This window comes from Contarinia nasturtii, unplaced genomic scaffold (assembly GCF_009176525.2).
Source record: "Contarinia nasturtii isolate CC-2019 unplaced genomic scaffold, AAFC_CNas_1.1 Cnas_scaffold_129, whole genome shotgun sequence".
In the NCBI taxonomy this organism is placed as follows: Eukaryota; Metazoa; Arthropoda; class Insecta; order Diptera; family Cecidomyiidae; genus Contarinia; species Contarinia nasturtii.
In genome coordinates this window covers 13512603-13529681 of record NW_022197486.1, presented here as the reverse complement: position 1 = coordinate 13529681, position 17079 = coordinate 13512603, and the positions used below count along the sequence as shown (strand labels likewise).

Here is a 17079-nt window from a genome sequence, read left to right as displayed (position 1 = left end):
TCTCTCTCTCTCTCTCTCTCTCTCTCTCTCTCTCTCTCTCTCTCTCTTTGTGGATCTGGCGCAAAAAACACAAACAGTAGCACCACATACTTTCCACACCCAACAAAACTTCATTTGGCGGATGCCGATGGTAAATATCGATGCGATACATACCAAAATGTTCGTACGTTTAACGAATATTTATTTCAAACCGAAAAGAATCACATGGAAAAAGGAGAGAGGTAGATCGATCACGAGAGAATAATTCAGAGAGCTACTTGCGGAACTTTTTCCTTTTGAATCGATCTCATACAATCTATCGAATCGGTTGTCTCACTGTTTTCGGATCCAGTTATTGGAATAGACAGTGTTTGTATTTCGTCACGAAACAACAATAATAACAAAAATAAAATTCCGTTCAAAATTTGCTAACGCTCATGCTGAATACAACGAAAAAAATAAAAATCAGGTCGAGTTTTTGTTTTTATACGGCGTGGGCCTAGAGATAGCTTTGTTGAATACCGGTGTTGCCATTGATTACACATATTTTTGAATAACACATTGTGAACACTCACTCAGACCGCATTTACAATGGAATCGAGATCAAACTCTGGTCATGAGAACTATACATTTGACGTATTCGCCGCGTGTAGTTGTGTATCTCCATGTTTTTTGCTCATTTAGATGCATTCACTTTCATTTCAAATGTCATATAAATTACTTCATTTGATAAATGGGACAAATAAAGAAAAAAAAACTCTCGTGCTCACGCCCAGTTAAAAGTTACAAGTTACAAGAATGAAGGATTCGTGTCATTTAAATGTACTTCAATTTCCAATGTCTGTTAATTAATGCATTACAATCAATCACTTTTTCACCAATCAATTCAGAGTCGTTCAGCGGAATTTTCCACTAGAGGTAGCAAAAGTAAACGTTAAACGACAAATTAAATTAAGAATTCCACTTTATTTGAAGATACTTTAATGTGTTCATAATTTCAATGTTCATTGACCACCCAAAATCGTTTTTCAGGCGAATGCATCTGCAAACAAAAGCAGCAATAGAGAGAGAGAGAGACAGAGAGAGAGAGAGAGAGAGAGAATGACGTAAACACAACATGAATATCAAGTGTAATTGTGCGATTCTACAAGCTTTACCACGCACATATCCATACATATTATCTGACCGATATCGATCACGCAATCTTTCCGGTGTATAACGGTGATGTTCGTGTCGATTTAAAAGAAATATCTACCAAATGCCACAATTACACACTGATTTACTGGCAAATGAACTACATATCGTGGCTGTTGAGAGAGGAAAAAAAAGTGACGATACAACAGATTTATCTCTGGTAATTTATCGAACAAACGAACGATGAAAGAAAAACAATCAACCTCAACGAATTCATCATGATTTTTTCTTTGTTGATTCAGTTTAGTGATGCGTGTGGTTACTTTTGCGGCGATTAAATTACAGTTTTGGAAGATTGTTCAAATCGCAGCATGGTAATGATCAATTGAAATGAAAAGTTCTCATAATATTAATTTTTAATATTTCAGTCCGTTATATTGGCCATTGAATGATTTTATGGAAGCAAAAACGTTCAAATCAAAATTATATTCACTTTAAAATGTCATTTTAGATAATCTATCTTTTATATTTGTGTGACATTTCTTTTCTCTCCGTTTTGTTTGAGCAATTTGAATTTTTCACGCAATTTTCCATCACATCGCATTCGTTTGCTGTGTGTAAAAATGGTAAATGCTTTTGATTACGACGCCACAATTAAAGTGCTTAAATTTTATTCCAAAATTTTCATATCTACACCATAGCATAGATCTCCATATGCTTTAGGATACAATGAGAAAATGGTAAAATCCATTAAAGAAACAAATTAACGAAAAAAAAGAATGAATTTAATGAATTCCACGAAATGTGTATCAAATATAGAATTAAATTCTGTATGCGCGGCACTGGTAAAGACAAGAGTTGTCTGATATGTGATTACATTATACAGTGCGCACCGTTATTGAATTGATGCAATGCACTTTCTCATTTAATATATCCAACAAATATGAATTAAGACAAATCCAAGTGAGTGGTAACCGCTTTGAAAAATGATGACAGAGAGAGGGAGAGAGACAGCTCGGTGTTTTGGTTTTCTTCGCACATCTATAAAATGTGCTATAATTTCTTAATAGTGTTTTTCTCTACTGCAGCCACTTCATCTGCATCTGTTTGTAATTTGACTTGAATACATGTCAAGTGCTCATTGCAATTTAACGATTTTCCCTTTATTTTTTCAATTCATACAGAATATGCTGCGATATGGAAATATATAAAAACAAAAACAAGTTTTTGCAAATTGTAAGTATATAATGAGAATATATTTGAGCGAGTGCGGTGAGTAAGTCTTAGGCGAGTGCGCTCGCACTAGTTGAAAATAAAATAGAAGACAACTGTTATTCCCATGGCGATTTCAACTCGTCGTTGTGTATATGCAATGTGCACACACAATTCTGACGACAATAGAATCCACTTCTCATCTTCTGCATCTCGGCATTTGATAAAGTAAACCAGCTTCTATTACTTTATATTTATCGGCTAGTTTCATGCACGGTACTCAAGTGTATGTGTGTGTGTGTGTGTGTGTGTGACACGATGACAAACAACAATGACTTACTTATCGCTTGTGAATGGCATCCGTGATGATAAACAAACGGATGAATTGAATATGCAATGAACATGCACACATTACAGCGCGATCGATATCGGATTGTAAAAATTAAGCACTTCAATTACAATTTCTGAAACCAAGATATAGATAGATAATTGAGAGATGAAAACAGAGAAACACACATAATTGTGTTTGGGAATTCTCGTTTTGAACGCACATACGTGTTAGGCGACCAGTTTTTTATCCAATATCAATCGCATCATCCACAGAAATATGATGTTTGCGATGCGAAATATTCACATGAATAAATGTGTTTTTTTTTTGTATGTGGAAATATGCAGGCGGCAAAAAGAAAATGTGTACGAGATTCTGATCCAAAACAAACGACATTCTAAAGACACCACATCACCAACACGACTAAGCAAACCAGCTTTGACCTTAAGGCAACATTTCATTTCTCTTTCCTTTTTTTAATTAGCCACAATTATTTCATTAAAAATCTATATTTATAACCGCGGTTTCGTGGCAACTCTATCTATTATACAAATCGATTCGTTTCATCTTAAAATCATTTTTTTTCCTTTCGACGCCGATACTGTCACACTAAAGCGTTTTCACTAAATGAGTAGCATCATTGTAGTTTTGTGTTTTTCTCGGAAGACATTCATCAATTTTATTTCGATTTCGTTTTTTTCTCTTATAACATTCTAATGCCCTTTTTATCCGAAATGTAATTTTGACAGTTTAGAAAGAATGATCGAATGAGATGAAGATAGAGCAAGAAAAAGAATACGATAGCGAAAAACAAATAAAAATGTGTACTGTTAAATGTGTTTAATCTAATGGATTTTGTGAATGAATTGACATCTTCATTTTATGGATGGGTTGTAAAATTACGAGTGTATGCAATAAGATGATGTGCATCTAGATGATTTGTTCTTTTTTTATTTGGTCTTCTACGTCTACGGTAAATTCGTGTTTTGATCATGATTCATATGGGCATCTTACATCACAAACTCAATGAGAAAGAGCTAACCGATCATATGACGATTGTCACTCACCAAGCGATTTGCTCAAAATGTCCATGCCAGTAAGTACGCAATGAAAATATGTGGGGAATGCCCGATCTCACAATTCATTGTTGTCAATCATTCAATCTGTTATTTCACTTTATCTTCTTTGGTTGTCTCTCTTTCTCTTATATAAACTCGGCATGTGTGTTTGTGCCCATGCATAGTATTTGGTCTGCGTCAATCGATAAGAAAGTAATGCATGACCCATTTATAATTACCGAGAATTATTTAAATGCTTTTACTCTACAATTTGTATCAGCATCGAATTGATAACCAATGCATACACATATCATTGTACATTAGCACCTTTTGTCACACATACACTCGTTCCAACTTTTTGTTTCTTCCAAATGGATTTTCTATGCAATACAGGCTCTATTTCTCCCTCTGTATGTGTGTGCATATTGCTTCAAGTGTTTCGATCGGTACGTGGAGGTGTCACACAATTTACACGATATATTTATAAATAAAATCATGCACATATGCAGCAAACAAATTTGTAATGTTTTTATTATAGACCAAGAGCCACTCCAACAAGTAACTTTTTTTTTTGCTTTATGTCAGAAAACTATATTGAACCATGCAGCTAGACATACACTAAACAAATAATTTTACGTCTGTCATTACAGTCACCCACTTCGCGAAATCTGCACTATTATTCGCGGATAGAAAACACATCAATTAATAAAACGAGCTGCATGTTTGATTTTCTGGAATACATTTTGTTTTTGCTCAAAGATTCTTCGATTAAAATTTCTGCATGAAATTCCGCATTGTTTACAAAATCTGCATGAATGAATTATGTAAAAAAAAACTATCAACTTTTTTGTCAGCTTTATGTCTGAAATTTTAAACATTGATTTTTTATCATAAAATAACACTAAATTATAAAAATCTGCACTTAAATACACATATTTATTGTTTTCTGCATGAACAAAATTACATGTTTGTATATATGGAAATGTTGCCTGACAGCTCAAATGAGTGCGTTCAATGTGTCATATTGAGTGTTTTCAATATATACAAACATGTAATTTTGTTTATGCAGAAAACAATAAATATGTGTATTTAAGTGCAGATTTTTATAATTTAGTGTTATTTTATGATAAAAAATCGATGTTTAGAATTTCAGACATAAAGCTGACAAAAAAGTTGATAGTTTTTTTTACATAATTCATTCATGCAGATTTTGTAAACAATGCGGAAATTCATGCAGAAATTTTAATCGAAGAATCTTTGAGCAAAGAAAAAATATATTCCAGAAAATCAAACATGCAGCTCGCTTTATTAATTGATGTGTTTTCTATCCGCGAATAATAGTGCAGATTTCGCGAAGTGGGTGGCTGTAATGACAGACGTAAAATTATTTGTTAAGTGTATGTCTAGCTGCATGGTTCAATATAGTTTTCTGACATAAAGCAAAAAAAAAAGTTACTTGTTAGAGTGGCTCTTGGTCTATTACATTCTAACGTTGAAAAATGTAACGTTTTGGCCCATTCTGGTGGTCATTTTCGTGTCAAATAGAACGGAGATTATATGCATAATAGGGTGCAGTGTTTTTTTAAAATTATGTTGAATTCAAGTATGTACACCCCCATAACCTATGTGGGAGGATCCCAGGAGAACACCTGTAATGTTATTTTCCCAAAAAAATGTATGTAGAAATCGCGCATCGGACCCATCGTTATTCTTTCGGCCCTCTTGAACGCCCTCGTACGAAGTACGGGCAGTTTGGTATATAAAATCAAATAAAAAACCTCTGAAGCGAGTGACGAAACCAAAATATGAAACACAAAATTTCTGATATCAATTTTGTGACGAAAACAAATGATAGATTATTTTTCTGTGTACTGTGAATAAAAACTTAATATACATTTGAACATTCAAAACATTGCAGAAATTCCTCTCTTTTTACTGTCAGTATGGACTGATGACGCAATGCAACCTTCCGTTTTTTTGGCTCCAAATGTCATAAATTATGGCTCATAATGGGGACGGCCATCAATTTTCAGTCGTGTGTGGTATACACTGTTTTTTATCTTTGACTTGGGGCATAAATCGATGAGATTCTCAAAAGAAACTAAGGAGTCTTTTTCGAGAAAATATCCGTTATGTGCCCCGGCCAGACGGTCAAATTTTGATTTTTGACCGATTTGGCCACCTGAACTTGAAATTTTTAAGTCGTAATTGGCACCATTCGATAGCTTACTTTATGACCTTTCCAACGAATATGCATATGCCCTGAGTGTGTCAAGTATAGGTGCCACAAATATTGTTTGAAAAAATGGCCGTTATTGCATACAAAATTGCGCACACACATACCAAATGACTTTTATAGGAAAATCATATGAAATTTTTGAAATGATATTTTTTTCGAACGGATTGATCGATTTCGACGTTGGAGGTATCGTTGAGCTCTAGAATCAGAATACCAATGTTTCAGGTATAAATTTGACCTCATTTAGTGCCATCTATGGCCATAGAACTGAATTTTGACCCTTTTCTTGAAAGGACCATATTTTGAAGAGAGGTGGGCCGATTTTCAAACTTTGATATTTTTTCTTGATCTATGACCCAAGGGCTTCCCAACCATACACCAATCGCGGCTAAAGGCCTTCCAGGTTAGAATTTGGAAATTACGTGAATATATAACAAGTCGACTTTTCAACACACTAATGTGGTTTCGTCACTCGCGCGTACTGCCGTCCGCTGTGATAACCCGTAGGTGAGTATCATTTATTGAACTGAACCGATAGTATATTGATGTTGATTCATACTTACTAACTGAGTTTCAATTACTAACTGAGTTTATTTTTTACTAACTGAGTCCATTGCGACGTTGAAAATGACTAAAACTACACTCAAATCCGACCTCAATATTGACCGTCAACATATGTCCGATAATGGATGAATTTGCCACAACAAATGTTTTAGCCGTTGTAGCCGTCATTACTCTCAAATCGACAAATAAATAAACAAACAAAAAGAATGACAATTTTTTTCTTTCTTCTCCTTCTTCATAAAAACGTCGCAAATGGGTGTGAAAAATAACCGATGATCGATCCGTAATGAAGTATGAGAGAAATAAATAGTAATAAGGTTTGAAAACGAAAAGAAAAAGTGGTAAAATTCAAATGTTGATTACTTACGTGACAAGCAAGTGTGTTTTCGAAACGGTAGGAAACCATCCAAGCACATACACATGCCATCGATACAAGCACTATTGGCCACTTTCATGGAACACTGCTCGTTCAGCACACACTCGTTACCAAGAAGTTGAGCTGCAAAATGTTGAAAGAGAAAAATAAAAAAACGAAACAAAAACAAACGCACAAAACAACCACACATACAATTTAGTAGTACTTAATATTGGAAACGCTTTTCTTTGAAATAAAAATAACAAATCAATTTAAATACATTGGGAAAAATATGTTTTTTTTTCTTCATTCAATGGGTGAATGTGTTTGTGTATGGACATGAAATTCTTGAAAATTTCCCACGACAGCACAGCAAAGAATCACCGTTTCGTTCGAACGAAATTGAGACAGAGAGCGTGAGCGCATCGAAAAGAATTGCCAAATTGATCCAAATAAAATGTTTAGGTAAAAAACCAATACACGTTATCCGCAATATTGCGTGCGACGAATTACAAACAATCACGCTAATCGAAAAAAAAATGTTGACAGAATTTGTAGTTCAATACAATGAACGATGACAATGAAGAAGACATCATTGACAACTTCCAACGACTGTGCTAATAATGTTAATGAAAAATCCGAATGGGAAATTGTCGTTTTTCATATTAGAAATAAACGGGTGCACGGCATGTTCCTTCGTGCGATCTAACAAATTACAACGTTATTCTTCGATTAGAATCTAGTTTTTCTTTTCGTTATTATCTTTTTATATTTTGTTTACGGAGATGAGTGGCAGCAATGACTATGTTGACGAACAAAAAAAAAAGAGAATGCAATGCATTTTAAAATGCCTTGTGGTTATTACATTTTGTTCGAGATTGGTTTTTTTCCTCTTTTTTTTTTGTTGTTGTTGTTTAAGTTCAGTTTGTTCGCTAACTTAATGTTGCTAGATATTTTAAAACATTTATGAAATACGGCGTCTTCAAACACATGTACAGCCAATAATGAATGGCTTAATAAGTGTTTTGAAATAGCGTTTTCTGTTACGGCTTTATCTGGTTTCTTACACCGACATCATGGTTCTTGCCATGCAAATCCAATTTTTTTCGCCGTCATCTATATCGTCGTCATCTTGCTGTTCTGATCTTGCCATTGCCGACGAATGCACATTAGAACTTATATTTCATCAATACTTGAACGCATTCTGAGGTTGCTTTTTCTCTCTCTCTCTCTCGTTTCGTCGATGAAGTGCAGTGATGCCGAACAATGTGCACGATGTGTATTTCACACCTAGTGCCGATTTCAATGGAATTATGAAAAATATCCCTTGTATTCTTTCCATTTAATAAGACGAAAAGAGAGAAATACTTCGAATCACAATTCGGACGTACGTACAGTCACAATGGAGTCAAAGTCAAGGTAAATATTTATATTTTCTTTAATTTTTCATTCCAATATTCTTCTCCGACCGATAGAATGCATATTTAAAAAAAAGATTGCGCGGCTGTGGTGTTTATTTACACACCTCTTTCTCTTTTGGTCAACTAAAAGCTGTTTTCAATCAGGACAACTAATGACAAAACAAATAAAAAGTATTTTGAAATATATTGGAAACGTTTACATAAAATATATGTAGAAAATTAGCGTTGAACAGACGTTCATCTATTATGCGGATTGAATGAAAAAAAGCCCAGAGACATTTTCGGCATGTGCTTTTTTTAACGTTGTTATTTGAAATTCTCAACGGATAGAAATATGCACAAAATTAAGATTGATCGAATGTAAGAAGAAAAAAAGGTACTTTTTGCCGACTGCATCGTTTTAAAAAGGTTCTTGTGATGCTATGGTTAATTTAATTAGCACGATCACATTTAGTTCGTAACTCTTTTTTTTTATCATACCAATTTCTTTTCCCATTTTTCCTAAGCACTTTTCTAATTGAAATAATGAACTGACAATGGCAAATACATACCTTGAACGCAACTGCTGTCATTAAATTGAGCATAGAATGGTTTGCACTCACAAAATCCGGCCATTGAACATTGGCTATATTTAATTGTGTCCGTACAATCCATATCGTGTCCACATCGTGCTCCCAATTCAACTACCGTTGTTTGACACATTGACAGTGATGCCAGTGATGCCATTATCTAAAAAGAAAAATACACAAAATCAAATCGAAACATTTTTTTTAAATGGATTTTTGACGTTACGAATCAATTTTATTATTTAAATTTGTTTTTATATTACTCAAATATTTGACAGGTCGTATGACCGAAAACCATTTTCTACATATATTAAATAAACAATTCATCATTGCTTTGGAATTCGATTTATTTCAAACGCATTTTGAATTTGAGCTCTCTCTCTGTGACTCTATATGTATTTTCAAATCATCTTTACCATGAAGTTCAAAATTCAATTTCGAATTCTCATCATATGTGATTATTCAATTTTGCGTCTCGCATGAATTCTATCGTCTAAGCATTAACTAAAGAGCAGACAAGGGCTTAATCATTAGATCTTGGATGAGTAAAAAAAATTCAATTAAAAACAACAACAACAAATAAAGAACTGCATAAGTAAAGGCCACATGGTCGGTACTTTCGAATGATTTTACAGCGCATGTGGTGCACAAATCTAAAGGGATCTGATTTTTTAAAGAGATTGAAATGTGGAACCTTTAATCATATCACAAGTGCGCATGCTGCATTCACATAAATTGCCCATCGGCATGGTGTGTGCATCAGCACTATGGAAGAATAACAACAAAAAAGTATTCTTCACCATGAACAACAAAAAAAACCGTATGATCGTGTTGGATTATGAATAAATTTGACGTAAATAAGCATTTAAAATGTCATTTCATACATCGTTTGAAATAGCTATTAACGTCAGTAGTTTATGTCTACGAAATAAAAGCAAAATGAATAAAAGAGAGAGAAAAAAAACACGACGAATAATAAAAAGAAAAATCCAATATATCATATGAATTACATGGAGGAAAAGTCCATTTTGAAGACCGACAACAACGATCAGAAAACCCACCGGGAAAGCTATTAAACAATAACATATTTTAATTTCATTTAATTCTCTCTCGACGGTGAATTGTTTATCTAAATGACGTTGATATACAAGGTTCTTCGTATCTCTACAACAAGTTTCTGTTCGTTCAGCACAGAGTTAAAGAGCTTAAATGATGAGCATTAGATGCAAATGACAACGATTGTTGATGTTCATTCGTTTTTTTTATATTCCATTCTCAATCTAATCTCATCGTGTGTTTTGTTTTTTACTTTGAAATTCTTTTCTAGGTTGCTTGGACAATTTCTCCATTCTACATTCCTCACACGATTGTCTTTACTATTTTGTTCATCTTTCGCGTAACAATTTCTACGTTGGATTCGGGAACACTGGCCCGTATGATCGGTTGTCGGTGTGCAATTGTCCGCAATGTGTAAACAATTTCATTTTTCTATGATTATTTATTGCAATGAATTGAAGTTGATGTTGTATGCCAAACCGTTTGCTAAGCGTTGACTTTGAACTGGACAAAAACATGTTCAGAATTTTGATGCCGATGTTTTGAGATCAGTGCGCGATTGTATTTATACAAATCGAATGGCCTTCAAAAAATTGGCCGAGATGAAAACTGCGCGAAAAAAACGGAGTGATAGAGAGAAAGATACGATTGGATACACTCAGAAGCGGCACATCGAATGCACATGTGCAACTTATGTAAAATAGCCTATGGTAATGGCAATTCTATGTTTGTTCACAATTTCATAACAACTCTTTTCATGTGCACTCATGTACACGCTTTTTTAAGTATTTTCCGTGGTCAATTTCTTGCTGTTTTATGTTTTATTTTGACGAGTTCGAGCATATTTTACATATAGACCCCGTGGTGATAAACCACAAATAAAATAGGCAAAATTGGCGGGCATTCGTCAATCCATTTTAATTTAGTTTTTTTTGTCTCTCTCTCTCTCTCTCTCTCTCTCTTTTATTTCATTCCACATTCCAATTTGCTTTAATTTTTGTGGTTACTTCTTTGCCTCTTTTTTAATTCATATAAAGATGTTGCGATGCACTTTTTTAATACTTGATTTTATGAATAATATTTGCATCGTATCTACGTTTAACGAGTGCATTTGATGTGATTTATTGTAAAGATCGAGTTGTTTTGCACTGGCAAAACTGTATTGCAACTGCACAGCGACTGTATTGCAACTGCACAGCGACTGTATTGCAACTGCACATGAACTATCCGTGAGTGAGACCATTTTCTTTCAAAGATGAAACGCATTAGATACGGCAAATATTCAAGAACATATAGATTCAATCATCATCATTATTAAGAATATCGGAATATCTGGTTTTCGTAAGCATCACAAACTTCAACTGTGAGCTACTCGGCAAAGCTTCTTCGATGCGGACATCTTTACATATCTCATAGCACGGTTGAAAAGGTAAGCTAAATTCAAAAGAAGCACATGCAACAATTTCGATTAAGTGTATTTTTCACACACTTAAAACGCATTTTATTCCTCTTCTCATGTCATTTAATACTGGTTGAATGACTATTTCTTTTTGTGTGTGTGCGCGCGCACATAAGCATTTGCAATTGTAAATGACCAAAATGACCATTGTGTATGTATGTGAATATGTTGAAGTTGAACTACAAACGCATAACGACGAAATATTTATTTAAAAATTAAAATGAAAGAAAGAAGAAAAAAAATCTCAAGCCTACTTATTTGTGTACCAGATATGAAGGCCAATATCCATACTATGTCAAGAGAAAATAGTGATAAAGAATGAAAATAATAATAATAACAACAAATTTATGTATAATATGTGGCGCTGAGTTTATATTTCGAGTAGCACGCCGTGTGTGTGTTCAAGTAAGCGCACGAGTGTGACTTCAATATGGGTCAAGCGCACAATTTTTGCACCATGACATGTTGTATGCACCAAATGCACCGAATTGATAGTGTAAGTAACGCATCTAGTTGTTTGTTTCACACACGTTGATTTGAAATTAGAACATTTTCACCGCAAATAACAAAATACCTATCAAAATTATTTCGAGTGGTCGCAAGTTTGTGTGCGTGTCTTCTATTTTTGATGTGTGTATTTATGAAATGCAAGCAATTTCAATTTCTACTGGCAACGAGAGAGCAGATTCCGTCGTTTGATGTATTTAGTTCAACACCGTCATCGTTGTTGTTGTTTTTGATGGGGAAAAAACGAAAGAATGATTTAAAACAAATGGGCTCAGATCATTTATTTTTAACCTTTCGGCTTATTTTAACGTAATTTATTTGTTTGACAACTATCAACAAATAATTGTCCAACAGAGAGTTTTGTGGTTTTTTTTCTCTGGTTTTTCAAATGAAGAAGAAGCAAAAATTATGATTATTTGATGTTCGCATTCCAATTTGTAAGCGCATATGCTTGAGAGTTAGTTGTGTGTCGTTAATTGTTAAACAATGCGGATATATCTAATATAAACAAGACAAAAGAGTGTGAGAGAAAAACAAATAACAACTTTCCATTTTGTTTCTTTGAGCGCGTACGCGCGCGAGCGCACAAACACTCGTATAGCCTAGGAACGATTCAGTTAGCTGATTTCCAAATAGGAATCTATTCCAACCGGCGCGCATCAAATGATGGATCGAAATAAACTGAACGAATCAAAGAGAAAGAAAGACAGAGAGGGAAATCAAAGTGTCCATCTAAACTAAAAGTCTAAATGAAATTTAATCATTCAGATGAGAAAAAGAAAACGAAGCCAAACGGCAGCATCTATGAAATTATGAGCGTAACAAGCCAAAAGTGTAACATGAAAGCAATGTGATCAGTAACTCGAAAAAGATCAGCGGCAACAACTACTATCACAGCCGATGCTCGAAGAATTCCAAAGTCATCGCGCATTTGGTATTTCAATTTCATTCTTTGAGCTTGCCTATGGAATGAGGATTAATAAAAAAAAAATGGGCTCAATCATTTTATTCAATAAACCGCTGCTGGGCTCTGGTAGGTGTATTTTACACACCACCAAAGAAGCAAAACAAAAAGAAGAAAAAACCATCGCTCTCTTTGCTTAGATAGCAATTTCGTCTTTTTCTTTTCGTTTTGCTCTTGGTATGCACATCAGTGCGCCGATCTCACTCTCTCGATCGAATTCACGGGCATATCGATTACATATTTCATGTTAATTTCTATGTTAAGTCGATCACGATTTTAAGAGGACGGATGCTCTTTTTTCTTTAATTTTTCACTATTTTCGAGCATTCATTTGACATTTGGCCGAATCGAAAATCAGCTAGTTGAATCAGTGGAACTTTTTCTTTTCTCACTTGCATCTCTCTTGTTTCCACCGTGTGTCGGTCGGTCATTTCTTTTCTTTTTTATTTGCTGTTTTTATTCACTTTTGCGCGCGCGTGGTTGCGGTTGCCACTGCAGAGTGCACTGTTTTTTTTTTTAAATGCCATATAATTGAAATGTATGCAGATGAATCAGGTCGACATTAGAACTTTTATATACTTTCTTACCATCATCATTCGCATAATTTCGTTTCGATTTCAATTCGAACAACGTATTGTGTTTGCATTCGACTCGATTTCGCTCGATTGCATCCGACTCAGCGATGTGGGCAATGTTTTCTTGAACCGCAAGAGGACTGCAATTTGAGAAAAGGAATCAAGTAGATCGCTCATCAAACAACCGTGCAAATGGAGAAGAAAAAAATAAAACAAACAAAATAGTGTGCTGATCGTTATCAAATTATTTGGATTAAAAGAAACTCTACTTTCGGATTTGATGAATAAATTTTCTATTTCGATATCACGCGCGCGCTTATGCATTCGATTTACAATTGTTCTTTTGTATATATATGTGTGTGTGTGTTGACTACATGAATTCTATGTGAAAATTAATTGCCGACTTTAGCATTTCTTTTTTCCTCCGATCTTATCGACGGTAATGTTATGTTAGTTTTTTTCTCTCCTTCTCCTTTCTTTATTTCTTGCCTTAACCGAGAATATGGAACATGTTTTTCCAATTCGACATGTACATTCTCAATTGAACGCAACGTCTATCGCATTGACCGATAGGATCAATGTGCGAATTTTCGTTTTAGTTTTTTCCATCGTGTGCCCGTGCTTCGGTATCCGGTTCGTCTTCTTCTTCCTCGAAACCAAATCGAATAGAACAGAAGTGAACGATGCAATTGTAATGTTTTAACCTTTTCTATGCCTTCCAGTGAAATTCAGTGAAATTAGATTTTTCTAATCGATAACTCAATACCCGATTTGTAATTAATGTTTTCGGTTTCATTTTTCCCATGATTTTATCCTAAATTGAAAAGCCTTTCGGCCATTATTTATTACCGCTTTATAAAAACGTATTGGTACACACTTAGCTCACTCCTTGAAAATGCGTACTACATACCTTCAGCTAGTTAAGAAAAGAAAAAAGAAAATATAGAGAAGGTAACAGTCAAATACCTCGCAACTATATTCACGAAATAAAATCAATTACGCCGTTAATGATCGTTTAATGTAAGACTAATCGCTTTTATTGGGTAAAAGTATCATGTGGTTGTTTTTTGTATTTCATAAAATGCAGCGGAAACAAAATTGCCATTTGGCGTTTAACGAGATACTAAGTGCTTTTTATTTTCCCTTTATATCTTTCTTCAGTCTTCTCTCTCTCTCTCTTTCTCTTTCTCTTCATCTTTCTCCGTGTGATACGCTTAAATGCTAGTTCATATATTTAAAATTAGAAATGGGAGGAAGATAACGGTACTAAAACTACTAGTAAGAGAGAGAGTAAATAAAAAGGCACGAAATGGCTGGCCAAAAAGCCTTGCCTCGAAACGAATAATCGCGATTTGGGAATACAATACAAAAATTGGGTCTGTGACTAACAAGAACAAGGCTAATTTGAATTGAGCACATTGTGCATATGTGCTTTTGCACCGCTGCCCCGGCCAAACCAACCGACATCTATTTTTCTTTAGTTCTAATTCTCTCTTCCATTTTCAGTAACTCTGTGTTTTGTGTGCTTCTACGACTGTGACATGATTTCTTTGTTTTGTCAATCTGACTGGCTCATGAATTGGTTATTCGCTAAACACAAAAAAAAAAAGAATCAAGACTTTATCGATGAAAATTGAACATGACTCGAGTGCACGCAAACCTAGTTGGAAACCGCCATGGTCCGAATGAGAGAGCGAGAGGAAGAGAGAACCAACAAAAAAAAGAGTGATAACATAAATTGATATAAAAGAATAAATGGAAATTAAATGAACGAACGGAAAAAAGCGGGGCACACGCTAGTTCCGAATTGAAATGTTTTCAATGCACTCACATTCGAACCGGTCGCGCGCATTACACACATACTCTAGGGGCAGAGCAGTACTAGAATAATAATTTTCGTTTAAAGTAATTCTATGTTGTGAGTAGTAATCCATATTAATCCGCAGTAATACACACTTGTGTAAATTCTAACAGCAGTGCAATGACGTTTCATGTGTATGTTGTGTATTACATTTGTTAGGAATAAATCGATCGTCGTATATTGCGGATTGAAACAATTTATTCGATATTTATTAAATTAAATTCGATATTTTCCATTTTTTAACAATAAAATGTCTCATCCGAAATATACTGCGATCGCTTTATGTCTAGCAAATGTCATACACAACGTACACATGAAACGTCATTGCACTGCTGTTAGAATTTACATAAGTGTGTATTACTATGGATTAATATCGATTACTACTCACAACATAGAATTACTTTAAACAAAAATGATTATTCTAGTACTGCTCTGCCCCTAGCACATACTACACCGTTTAATCCAATTCTTTATTCTTAATGGATATAAACTGATACAACAACAACAACCACAAACAACAAAAAAGACTTTCCCATTGTTTTTTAATACCGTCTTTTGTGTCGTTACATTTTGAACTGTTTTCATTTTATTATTACAAATTCGATTTCGATTTGGTGCTTGTATTTTGTGTCTTGTCTTATTCCATTCGTTTCTCTCTCGCTAACGTGTTTATTTTACTAGCGCCCGTGATTTTTTTGAGAAATAATCTGATTTAAATATGTACACACCGACCGAATATTGACATAAGAGGCAACAACTAACGGTGTTTTCAACAAATGTACAACTTTCTTTGGCAAATTCATCGCATTTCCGAAATGAGAATCGAAATGAAAAATAATCGGTCAATTCTACACACGACATTTTGCACGTGTATATGTGTGAAACCGTTCGATTTGCACCGTAATTAAACATACACACACACACACACAAATTGATACAAAACGAACACCACCAATGTGTGATTAAGCTTTATTGTTTATTATCCCTTTTTGAAAGGCAAGACACCGCTGGTTTTAAACACACTATTTACATTTGCTCCATTTTTGATCATTTGTTTTTAAACCGTCAACCTTAAAAGATAGCTGCTAGGCCGGCAACATGAGGTTTGAACTAAATTTAAAGAGAATTATTTACGAATTGTTTGTAAGTGGTGATGCTACTTTCAACGAAAATAATTGAACACAATTATTTAATGCTTCTCATCGAAAACTCGTGATAAAATGAACATATTTCACTCGTTTTGAATTTTAACAACGTGAACCACATTCATAATGTGAACAAATTGTGTTAAAGGTTCCGAAAAAAGTTTGAAAGCTCGAAAAAGTACACATTTCAAATGATCTAGTACACAAAATTATTTATCGTCTCCATAAGTAGTTTCAATTAGTTTTGGTTTGTTGCCAAGCTTTATTTTTATTTTTATTTAAAATCAGTTCAATCTCTTGTTCATGATCGAGTTGAATTATGCAATCGATTACATTTGTTTGGTCAAATCAATCTAACTGTACATTGATGATCTAACGAGAGAGTCCCGTGATCGAGTTCATCGTTGCTTCGATATAATTCTAAATAATAATTCATTATTAATTTTGTCGTTATTAAAAATAATGAAATAAAACATGATCAATGCGACAGTGGTGTGTGTTGTGAATCATGAAAAATGCTTGAGATAAATGGTTCGTCAAACTGCATCTAATTGCTGATTGAAAAGGAAATAGAGAATAATAAAGAGGTGTATACTTTGCTTGTAAAACTGATTATCTCGAAGATGACGGATGAAAACGATGTGATGATATGATTT

At 34.2% G+C, this 17079-nt stretch overlaps 1 protein-coding gene across 1 annotated transcript in view; it reads right to left on the bottom strand.

The window, feature by feature from the left end:
* The window catches only part of LOC116346618 (cell wall protein RBR3), a 40685-nt gene that overhangs the window by 8008 nt on the left and 15598 nt on the right, over positions 1-17079 (bottom strand). The window contains exons 3-4 of the mRNA XM_031776778.1: positions 8842-9019; positions 6882-7013 (exon numbers count right to left, since the gene is read on the bottom strand). Of these exons, the coding sequence (XP_031632638.1) occupies positions 6882-7013; positions 8842-9019 (310 nt within the window). The remainder of the gene's footprint in view (positions 1-6881; positions 7014-8841; positions 9020-17079) is intronic.